The 12,356-nt window shown below is 40.4% G+C and overlaps 1 protein-coding gene across 1 annotated transcript in view; it reads right to left on the bottom strand.

Annotated features, from left to right (window-relative positions):
- The window catches only part of LOC110311252 (protein HIRA), an 844,395-nt gene that overhangs the window by 809,155 nt on the left and 22,884 nt on the right, over positions 1–12,356 (bottom strand). The window contains exons 6-7 of the mRNA XM_021184514.2: positions 3,056–3,151; positions 1,591–1,751 (exon numbers count right to left, since the gene is read on the bottom strand). Coding sequence (XP_021040173.2) covers positions 1,591–1,751; positions 3,056–3,151 — 257 coding nt within the window. The remainder of the gene's footprint in view (positions 1–1,590; positions 1,752–3,055; positions 3,152–12,356) is intronic.

The following is a 12,356-nucleotide window of genomic DNA, read 5'->3' as shown; positions in this document are numbered from 1 at the left end:
AAGGGAAAGGAAAAGGAAAAGGAAAAGGGAAAGGAAAGAAAAGCCAAGCCAGACAGTGGTAGAGCACACCTTTAATCTCAGTACTCAGGAGGCAGAGGCTGGCCTGATCTACTTCTACTGACCAAATTCCAGGACAGCCAGGGTTTACAGAGAGAAACGCTGTCTCTCAAAAAAAGAAAAAAAAGAAAAAAAAAAAATCCAGAAAAAGAAGAAGAGGAAGAGAATTTAGAAAGGTTTCCAGAGAAGGCAGGAGGAGATAAATGAATATGAATAAAATATACATGTGTATAGAGCTGTCAAAGAATAAATTTTAAAAATATTTTTAAAAGGAACAGTGAAAATTAATCTCCCCCCAAAAAGTCAAACTGGCAATGAATGGGCTAAAAATGAAAGACCTCAAAATAACATCTTTATATACTTTTAAAAGTATTTACTATCCTTAGCCATGTGTAAAATGCAAATTAAAACTACTATGAGATTCTACCTCACCCCAGTCAGAATGTCAATCACGATCAGAGGCAGTAACACCTGCTGAAAGGAATGTGAAGGGGAGGAATGATGATAAGGGTGCAAACAGTGCACCAGTATAGAAATCAGTACATTAAGAAATATCTAATAAAAAAAAAAAAGAATGCTCTGCTATGTTTACAAACATTTCCTCACTGCCCATATTATTATTTTTGAGGACACTATTGAAAGAAAGAAAGAAAGAAAGAAAGAAAGAAAGAAAGAAAGAAAGAAAGAAAGAAGAAAAGAAAAGAAAAGAGAAAAGAAAAGAAAAGAAAAGAAAAGAAAAGAAAAGAAAAGAAAAGAAAAGAAAAGAAGGAAGACAGACAGACAACACTGTATAATGCACCTTTATCACTCCTGGCATGTGCCCAACTCTGTGCCCTACCACAGAAATGCCTAGACACCCATGTTTATTACAGCTGCATTACTTAATCCCCAGATGCCCATGAACAAAAGCATGAATTATAAAAGTATGGCATACTTACACAAAGAAGAACTTTATTCAGCCATACAGAAAAAAATCAAATTTTGAAATTACCAGGAAAATTGCTAGATCTAGAAATTATTATACTCACCAAGGCAAGCTACACTCAAAAATTGTACACATTGTCTCCTGGCTTAGGGTGTGCAGGTGTGTGAGTGTGAGTGTAGGTCATGAGACTAGAAAGGGATCACAAGACGGGAAGAGAACAGTTGAGGAAGTGCAGCACTCGTCAAAAGTATATGCGACATGGCAAGTGGGAAGGAGGTTACCAACAGAAGAGGATATGAGAGAGGGAATGGAATTCAGGGATGAGGCAGGAGGAAAAGCAAAAACAATAAATTATGTTTCAAAATGCTATAATGAACCCTAAAAGACTATATGCTACTTAAAAATACTAAAAATAAAAATATAATATTTTTCATTTCAAAGTTGACCATTGAACACCTCATCGGAAAGAAAAGATTTTTATCACCTAACTCATAAAACTCATAAACCCCTAAACTGCCATGCCGCAGGGCCTGCACCACGGCCAGCTCCCTCACTGTTCAAGAAGTATAGCAGGGGTAGAGGCCAAGCACTAGACTGTTTCCAGTTACCTCATCAAAAGGTTTGGTGATGCTAGTCTCTAGCTGCCAGTCCAGCGTCCTCCATACCTTCAAACTTCGATCATCAGCTTGAGAGGCAATATATTTACCAACGGGATCCCAAGTCAAACCTTTTACTAAGCCAGAATGACCTCTCAGAGTTGCAAGAATTTCTGTGAAGGAAAAAAAATAAAATAAAATATGAACAGGTGTTATCTATAAGAAAAAGAAAATAGCCACCACATAGAAACATAAGTTGTAATGGCCGATTGAATGAACCCAAAGGGACCTGAGCAGTCTAACTTAACTAATCCCACTCCTAAATGCAAGCAGAAGAGCCCCGTATTTCACCCCCACCAAGGCAAAAGCAAACTGAAGAAACGGCTACATCATGCAGGCCAGCATAAGCTAACACATGTGGGGGCCACACAAGACCCAGAGGAACAGTAACAAGGGTACAAGCTGGAGCCACAGCTGCTAATTCTTACCCCAAATCTTATCTGCAGTATGCTCAGATATTTGTAACCTGGAAGGTACCTCAGCAATTCTGAGGTGAGCCTCCTAGACAGCCCCCAGAGGCTCACAGTTCAAGACGACCAACATTTAGGGGTCTTTTAAGTGAGTTAAACTGGAAGTTAATGCTGAAGACACAATGTGACTAACTCACTTCATTTAGATCTGCAGTCAATGCTATACCAGTCTCTAAAACTGCCCCCTCCTAAAGCTGAAGCAAGTGTCCCCACACATGCCAGTAGTAGCTTCAGAAGGAATCAAAATGACTTAAATCCACACAATGGTTGATGTGTTTTAGCCCGTGAGAAAAATGGGCTCAAGATCCTCAGAGGATGGATGTGTAGACCCCTGGCTGCCCTGGAACACCCTTTGTGGACCAGGCTGGCTTCAAACCCAGAGATCAACCTGCCTCTGCTTCTTAATGCTGGGATTAAAGACATATGCCACCGTGCCCAGCTCTAACAATATTTTACTAGTTATTAACTGTAACACTATACCAAATTGTACAATCTCTCATAACTTAAAATATGTAAGAAGAAAAGCTACTCTCTTGTAAAACTGTGTTTTTGGTACCCCACAATTGCTGGATGGTTTCAGCTGAGATGGCCACTGAGCTGAGGCCAGAGCCCAAAGGCAGAAGGTACACATATTATGTGTAGTGCCAGCATCTCTCAGTGCCAATTGTCCACATGCCACCTTCATGAACTCAAGCTTCATGAACTCAAGCTAGTGCTCAGCTAGTTTTTCTTTAGCATAAATCTCTTTTTAAACCTTAAACAAATATAGTTGATAAGGAACAGCAAAACTGGGATGCTAACAAGACACTCAAGTCCTTGACCACTTAACTTTCTGTAACTAAGATGACAGACCACCCATTCCCCTTCCCCACCCTGCTCCACATTGACTAGCAGTACTGTTGGCAGCAGGCCTCTTCAGTTGCTACACAGTAAGGGGAACCTCAGACCTGGGAACTTCACGGCATTCCAAATGACGACAGTGTTATCCACGCTGCATGAGGCCAACCAGGCATCATGGGGAGACCATGCTACATCCATGACATCTGGAAGAAAACAGGGTGTGAGGCTAAGTAAGACCTTTTACCTGGAGTGCACTTGGGTGACGGTGGGCACGCAGGCGCAGCCTTTTCTGCAGGCCAGGCCGACTGACCACAGCTCTTACTCATGAGTTTGCCTGGCTAGAGACCCTGACAACTACTTTATTGTGTCATTTTCCAGTGAGCACTAAATTGGCCACAGAGCCCCCACGCTGCTGACAGACAAAGCCACTGAGGACACAGACTGTAAGAACCTCTAAGTCATGTGGCTTCAAGCCCACATATTACAACCACAACCTGGGGCTTCCTGCTTCTGTGGCCTCTGTTGCCTGCTACCTTATTCTTCAGTCCCTGCTGGGCCTTCTCCAGAACCTTCACACCTCTACAAGAGACGGTGGAAGAAAGCATGCAGCAGAATACACAGGCAAATCAAGAGCATTACTGTCCGAGTGTCACTGAGGCTTGTCCCCACTACTAATCTTCCAGGAACATCCCTTCTCTGTTGAACCCCCACAAAAGCAAGCACCATTGTTTTTTGCTTTCCTTCCTTTCTTCTCCTTCCCTCCTTTCTGGTTTTTTGGGGGGTTTCTTTGGTGTTTTGTTTTGCTTTGTTTTGTTTTTGAGATAAGGTGTCACATAGCTCAGGCTGGCCTAGATATAGAGTCAAAGATGGCATGACCTTGAACTGATCATTCTGCCTCCGCCTCCCATGCGCTAAGAGTATGAGTATGAGCTTTCAGGACCAACTTATTAACCCTCATTTGTTTGTGACCCAGCTTTATTACCTGTAACATAGGATCTTTTTAAATTCCTACCTTCCTAAGAGCACTGTGAGAAAGGAAAGTGAGAAGCTGCAGTAGAACGCTACCAGGTATGTCACAGCACTAACAACCATCAGCTGTGTTAGTGACAATGACCATTCTTGCCCTGGTGTAAGAAACCCTGTCAAGGCCGGGCGTGGTGGCGCACGCCTTTAATCCCAGCACTCGGGAGGCAGAGGCAGGCGGATTTCTGAGTTCGAGGCCAGCCTGGTCTACAAAGTGAGTTCCAGGACAGCCAGGGCTACACAGAGAAACCCTGTCTTGAAAAACCAAAAAAAAAAAAAAAGAAACCCTGTCAAGGAAAAACCAAAGGAAAAAAAAAAAAAAAAGAAATGTGGTTTCATATATTTTTATAACACCGATACCTGGCACAGTTAATTGTCACCTAGTCTTTTCCCTGCAGGAACTTTTTTTAAATAGAAGATATTCAAAGTTTAAATTGCAACTTTTTCAAGATTTTTTAATGACAGCCTGCTGGATCTTCCTTCCCTTCATTGCACTGTGTTTGATGGCACACAATTCATATATACCAGCATGCTTTACTTCATACTCTGTCTAGGACATCTTCATACCTTCCTTTGTTTTACTCTATATTCTACATGGAAACCATTCACTATTATAAATAGACCTAAATTAATACTGAACACTAACTACCAGAGTTCTATTGTTTTGTTGAGATGGGGTCTTGCTTTGTAACCCATGCTGGTCTTGAACTCAATATGCTGCTAGGATAGCAGACATCTGTCACTGCCCATGGCTCTGTAAACTACTTTTCAAAGCCTTCTATGTGTACCCTTATAGTGGGTACAGCAAGACTAGGCTACATATCAAGACCCTATCTCAAAATAAGGAAATCAAAACTTCTGTGCCTTTACACTTCTTCATATATTTACTTCAAAACTCCCTTATTAACAACGAGGATTGTGACCATTATTACTTCTAGTGCATTAGGCACAATTTTCAATATAAGCCTTAATTAGATTACTAGTAAAAGGAAATCTAAAGTAGTCTTTTTAGATTAATTTTCTCATGTTTTAGGACTGTCTACTGCGAAATCATTCTGAGCAGTGGATGTTAACATAACTAAACACAGTGTCTACTTGATGAAGAAAACAAGAGCTTACAGTTCTGCATGAGTAGGCACATAAGCCCCAAAATGTATAATGCCAAGTCTACAGCAGAAAAGATGCCGTCAGGAGTCAGGCATGGTAGTAACCCCCTTAATCCCAGCACTCAGGAGATAGAGCCAGGCACATCTCTGTGTGTTCAAAAATAACCTGGTCTAGAAACTGATGTGGTCAAATAAAACCCAGAAAATAGAGGGCATCATTTTCTTAGCAATTTGCAGACTAATGTCATATATTATCCATCAACATCAACTAGTCAGTTCCCATACTGTGTAGAAGCTTAATAAAGTAGACTGTTACTACCCATCATAATTTCGTCTATTCCTGCAAGCAAAGCTAAATGGAACACATGTTAACCTTGAAAATGTCACCCTGGCTAGGGAGCTGATAAATATTCACTTCTATCTTAATTATCTAGTGTTTATCTCCTGTGTATTTGGTTATACATTGTATTTCTTGAGGCTTTCTTAAAATTAACTTCATGAACGGCTTAATGGTTATTATGGGACATGTGAAGAGAATCCATTGACGAGTCCATGTAGTACACAAAGTTCTTCCATACAGTAGAGCCTTCTTCAGTGCTGTTTTACCCAAAGCTTACAGTGTGTCAGACACCACAGATACTGTGAATAATATTTACTGTAACAGAGTTTATCCACTGGACAGTCTAACATTTGTGCCTGGCTTCTCAGGGAATCCACACCTGTAATAATTTTCTCTGAACTCCAGACTTGGAGCTTGTCTTTAAACCATTACACAGCTCTGTTCCCTCTGGTTAAGATCAGCATACTTCACCAGGCAGTGTGGTGCACACCTTTAATCCATTTAAAGGACTTGATAGGCAGAGGCAGGCGGATCTCTGCATTGGAGGCCAGCCTGGTCTACACAGTGAGTTCCAGGACAGCCAGGGCTACAACACAGAGAAACCCTGTCTCGAGAAAAAAAAAGATCAGCATACTTGAGCTACCACCCCTAACCCAACCCAACCCTTTACAATGTAATTTCTGGTTGTTATTATTCCCACTATCATTCTAGCAATTCCAAGAAGACAATTCTTCCAAAATATGGAGCGGGGCTCTAGGTTGCTTACACTCCTTGGTCGTCCCCTTGTTTTCTGCCATAGTCATACCCACAGCAATGCCAACAAATCTTACAAAAGAGATTACTGAAATACCTCTGATCTCAATTCCAATTAGCAATCCGGGTTATTCTCAACTCATCAGGGCAGTGCAGACTGCTCCCAGTAAGAATGTATTCCTTCTACCAGTTTCCCCGGTCTTCCCCTGTCTTCGTAGGCACCCAACAAGTCAGCCTGCTTCAATCCAGCTCTATCCTGACTTCATTGAGCTCATTCAATGTTACCAACAAGACTTAAAACTGCTAAGACCACCAGTGGCTTCCATGTTGTTAGGTCCAAATAAATTCTCATTTAATCTAGGGAAACAGTCTGCTCAGTTGTTCCTCTGTACACATATCCACACAGACACATACAGACACACACACACTTTTCTCTTAGAGGTCAAAGCATCTTTATTTACAGATTATATTATTCTATATATGAGATTTTAAATTCTTCACCAGTAAACTTTAAGATCTGATTACTTTCAGGAAAGTGGCGGGGTACAAAAATAAATTTCCTATATCAGTAGTCTTCCTATATATCAATAACAAACATGTTAAGAAATAAATCAGAAAAACAATATCATTCACGATTGCCACAAACATGCAAACAACAAAACCCTGATAACAAACCTAAGGATAGGAAAGACCCATACAATAAAAGATTTAAAACACTGAAGGGAAAAAAATAGAAGAAAATTCCAGAGGATAGATTGCTTGTGCTTGTGGATTAGAAGATACTATGAAAATAGCCAAGAAAATACCAAGAGTAACCTACAATTCAATGCTACCTGCATCAAAATTACGAAGTCATTCTTTTTGTTGCTGATGGTGGTTTGTTTGTTTTGGAGGAAGGATTTCTCCTTTCTCCATATGGACCTGGATGTCCTGAAACTCACTCTGAAGACCAGGGTGGCCTCTAACTCAGAGACCTAACTCAGAGGCCTCTGCCTACCAAGGGCTAGGATTAAAGGTGTACACTACCATGCTCAGCTACCAATTTCATTCTTTGCAGAAACAGAATGACTATAAAATTCACATAGAAGTACAAAAGTCTGGGCTGGAGAGATGACGCAGCAGTTAAGAGCACTGACCGCTCTTCCAGAGGTGCAGAGTTCAATTCCCAGCAACCACATGGTGGCTCACAATCATCTGTAATGGGATCCGATGCCCTCTTCTGGTGTGTCTGAAGACAGCTACAGTGTGCTCATATACATAAAATAAATCTTTAAAAAAAAAAAACTATAAAAGTCTGAAGACCACCACGACTTAAAAAATGCATTGAATTAGTGCTCTGCAAAAAGGCATTCTGATGACCTATATCATTAAATCATTCATGACTCCTGCTATCCTGAAGAGTTATTCGGAATATCTAAACTGATTCCTCCTGAATTTGTACTTTTATGTTGCCATTGAGAAGATATTCTATGTATGCTGTCTCATACATAAAAATGTGGATTAGGCATTACCACTGTAACTCAGGAGTGAGTATGAAACTTGCAGAGAAGCTCTTCCAACTACCACACAGCAGACCTGGGTTTACTATAGCACACTTTGTAACTCAGGGGTTTTAAAATATTGATTGATTGATGGATTGATTGATTGATTGACTGAATAGTTGACTGAATAGTTGACTGACAGGTTGGTTGGTTGGTTAGCTGGTTGTAGGTATGTATGTGTGCCTCTTGGAGCTGGAGTTACAGACAGCTATGAGCTACTATGTGGGTGCTGGGAACTGAACCAGTGCCCCCTAGAAGAGCAGTAAACACTTATAATCACTGACCCATCTCTCCAGTCCTGCAATACAGGATTTTTGATGTTGGTTTGTTTGTTTGTTTTTTTTTTTAAGCTTTATTCTGGAAGTGGTATATCCTTAATGGTGAAGGAAAATGCATAATGAATGACTATTACAATGACTCAAAGTGAAAGTAACATCTTTAGGTAGTCAGGGGACAGGACACGGTTAGAAAAGAAAGAAGGAAGATCAACCAGCATTTGAAACAACATAGCTAGTGTTTGTGTGCACATTTGGGGATCTCAATGTGTTGCTCTCCTTTACTAAGAAAGGTTCACAGACACACAGGAATAAACAAACACATACACAGAGTTCCTCTTATACTCTCTTAGTCTTATCATTTCAATCCTTCACGTATTCCACCTCTTATTTGTGTTTAGGACACCGTCTTCCAAATTCTCACTAGCATGTCCAGAACCAAACTTTGAAACCTTTCTCTTACAAACACACATCTCAGAATCCTGAAAATGACACACTTCCCATTGTTCAGGATGGACATAAAACATGCATATTCTTTCCATGTTCAGTGTAACTAACATGATCTTCTCTAAATTCTTCTGTGTATTTCAGAACTTGTATTAGATACACCAGGAACTCCTCCTCTGATCAATTCTGAATTAGCACCCAGGATGGGGCTAGCATTGCCTCTCACTTTCATCAGCTTCCTTTTTCAGATCTCTCCAGTGCCGCCTTTAGCTTGATCATGAGAGGTTGCCACAGGCTTCAAATTCTCACTGCAAAACCTCCTGACCATACTGTTTACTCAACCAAAAGCACAATGATCTCAAAGCTCCCTCTACCTTCTTGTGGCTCTCCATACATCAAGCACAAGCCCATACTCCAGTACCTCTGCTCCTGCTGTTCTCTCACCTCTCTTCTAGGATTCACCAAACTGGAAGATGCTCACAACAGCATCCTCCCTCTCCTCATTGCTTCCTAGTCTTGCCAATTACTTCCATGGTTAAAAGCACTGACTGCTCTTCCAGAGGTCCTGAATTCAATTCCCAGCAGCCACATGGTAGCTCACAACCATCTGTAATGGGATCTGATAACCTCTTCTGTTTGTCTGAAGAGAGCAATAGTATACTCATGTGCATAAAAATAAATCTTTAAAGGGGGGGGGATACCATCACTATCTGGCTATGCACTCCCAACTGACCTCAAACTCACAGTTCTGTTGCAGCTTCCTGAATGCTGGGAATAAGGATGTGTCACCAAACTCAGTTTGTCATTAGCTTTAAAGACACAGGGTTCTGCCATGTTAAAGAACAAAGCTTTCTGTGGGCATCTTTTTAAAGGTATAATTATGAGAGAATGACTAATTAGCTAGTATTCTTGTTAGAATACCTAAGATGAATATGAAGCATAAGTCATTTAAATCTACTAGTAGGATTATAATATACTTCAATCTCTTCTGCATGAATCAAATTTAATTATTCTGAGTTAACTTTTTAAATATTTTATTCTCTAACACTGCTATTAATGTTTCTTTTGTTTTTGTTTTTTTGGGGGTTTTTTTTGTTTTGTTTTGTTTTTTTGTTTTTCAAGACAGGGTTTTTCTGTATAGCTCTGGCTGTTCTGGAACTCACTTTGTAGACCAGGCTGGCCGGAACTCAGAAATCCGCCTGCCTCTGCCTCCCAAGTGCTGGGATTAAAGGCATGTGCCACCATGCCCGGCTGGTTTTTGTTGTTGTTGTTGTTTTTTTTTTCTTTTTGGTCTTTTTTTTTTTTATTAAGGTATTTGTTTCCATTACTTTTCTATTGGAATTTGGAAACCAAGGGTTCTATCTTGCTTTGAAGAATAAATATTTCTATGTTCTGTAGAATGTTTCTCAAAACTTGAAATAATATATCAATAAATAATTTAGAGCTGAGACTACTGAGTGGTCTAATAATCCACTAAGGCAAGAAGACACAATGTTCAAGGCTGATCTGAATTTAATGTACCCACACCCAGTGTGGGAACCACTATGAGACCCTATCTCAAAATCAAAAGTAGAAAGGCTAGGGATTACAACATGAGGGAATGTGTCTGAGGCCGGAGATCAGAATTTACTAAAGGGAACAGAACCGGTGCCCACTTTGAAGCTCCCTGGTTTCCAGCTTTTTCCACTCAAAGATTCCAATGTTTCCCTTTAGGATCAATTAAGAACTTGGAGTTGGTTTCTTGCTTTTGATTTTGTTTTAAGCTTAATGCTTAAAGCTTAAATATTTTTCTAGATCATCACTTCCTATTCTGTCCCTTTTTTTTTTCTTTTCACCTCTTTTGCTTTTCCAAAACCTTACTCATCTATCTGAGCTCACTGGCATCTCTTCATGGACAGTTCTACAAGACCTGCTACCACAACCAGTGAACCCAAGTACCAAGTCTGCTACTAGAAAGCAGCCAACCAACTTACCTGGGAAGGGACTCTCAGAGAAAGTGGCACAGGAGAGATCTCACATAGTTCAGCCCAAGTCTCAGGTTATGGTCCCATAACACCCCTCACTTGACACCCTACCTAATCTTAAATACACTCTTAGATACTTGTGGCAAGCTCCAGTGAGGCCCAACTAGACTCCCTGGAAGTTGCTATGAAAGTGAGAAGAGAAGCCGGGCATGGTGGCGCACGCTTTTAATCCCAGCACTCAGAAGGCAGAGGCAGGCAGATTTCTGAGTTCGAGGTCAGCCTGGTCTACAAAGTGAGTTCCAGGACAGCCAGGGCGATACAGAGAAACCCTGTCTCAAAAAACCAAAAAGGAAAAAAAAAGAAAGAAAGTGAAAAGGGCAAATTACACATGCTTGTTGTTATCAAATATCAACACAAAGCTCCTGCTTTAGCTTTCTCAATGACATTTTCACTAAGGTTCTATCTTTGGTTCTTAAGAGAGGAATTTAGCTGACATGGTGATATACACCTTTAATTCCAGAACACAGGAAGCAGAAGCCAATAGAGGTCTGAGTCTGAGGCCAACCTCAGACTATATAAGTTCCAGGACAGCCAGGCTACAAAGGGAGACCCTTGTCTCAAAAGAAAACAAGACAAGATAAAACAAAAAGATTCATTTCTCCTTTTAGAGGCTGATGAGATGACTCAATAATTAGGAGCATATCCAGACAGCTCTTTTTTTGTTGTTGTTTGGTTGGTTGGTTGATTTTTGGTTTTTGTTTTTCGAGACAGGGTTTCTCTGTATAGCCCTGACTGTGCTGGAACTCACTTTGTAGACCAGGCTGGCCTCGAACTCAGAAATCCACCTGCCTCTGCCTTCCGAGTTCTGGGATTAAAGGGGTGTGCCACCACGCCCAGCTTCAGACAGCTCTTATACAGAACCTAACTTCAGTTCATAGAATCACACTGGGCAGCTCACAACTGCCTATAAGTCCGGATACAGAGGATCTGATGCCCTCTTCTGACACTTCCAAGGGTATCTGCACTCACATAAACATATCCACATGGACACATTATTTTATTTTATTTTATTTTATTTTATTTTGGGTTTTTTGTTGCTGTTTTTTTGTTGTTGTTGTTTGTTTGATTGGTTGATTAGGTGTTACTTGTTTGTTTTTGTTTTGTTTTAGGGTACAGGGTCTCACTGTTTAGCCTTGGCTGGTCTGGAATTCATTATGTGGACCAAGCTGGCTGAGAGAACTGCCTGCCTCTACTTCATGAGTACTAAGATTAAAAGCATGAACTACTTTCCTAGTCTGAACACATAATTTATAATGAAGTACCTTTTAGAGAGGGGGCAAGGCAGGCTGGAGAGATGGGTCAGCAGTTAAAAACACAGGCTGCAATTCCAAAGAACTCCAGTTCAATTTCCAGCACCTATATTGTGGCTAGCAATCATCTCAGACACCAGTTCAAAAAGATCCAACATTCCTCTTCTGACCTCCACAGGCACCACACACATGTAGTACACAGATATATACCAAAAGACATTCACACACACAATATAAAGATAATCTCCAAAAATATTTTTAGGAAATTAGTTTATTCACTTAAAGTTAAAAGAATCTGTTGAGCATATACTACTAGTGAATTGTAATCTATCCCTATGACCTTGTATTCTCCTAGAGTTCCAGGCTCAATCCTAACGGGTATTTGTTTGTTCTTGTTTTATTTTGTTTTGTTTTTTTAAGGAGTTTCTTCCCTGCTACATCACAGCCTTCTCCAAAGTCTGAACTGTATACATGTAGATCATGGTATTTGGTAACTAAAGTGCATGGGCTTTATACAGACCAGTCATCTTCCTCCTCAGCTTAAATCTGTAAAATGACACTCTTTGCAAACTAAGCCTATTTGAACCACTTTATAAACATAGTCAACGTCAAGTTAAGAAAGTTTCCAATAGGACTGGTGAGATGGCTC

Source organism: Mus caroli, chromosome 16, assembly GCF_900094665.2.
Source record: "Mus caroli chromosome 16, CAROLI_EIJ_v1.1, whole genome shotgun sequence".
In the NCBI taxonomy this organism is placed as follows: Eukaryota; Metazoa; Chordata; class Mammalia; order Rodentia; family Muridae; genus Mus; species Mus caroli.
This window is presented reverse-complemented; position numbering and strand designations above follow the sequence as displayed.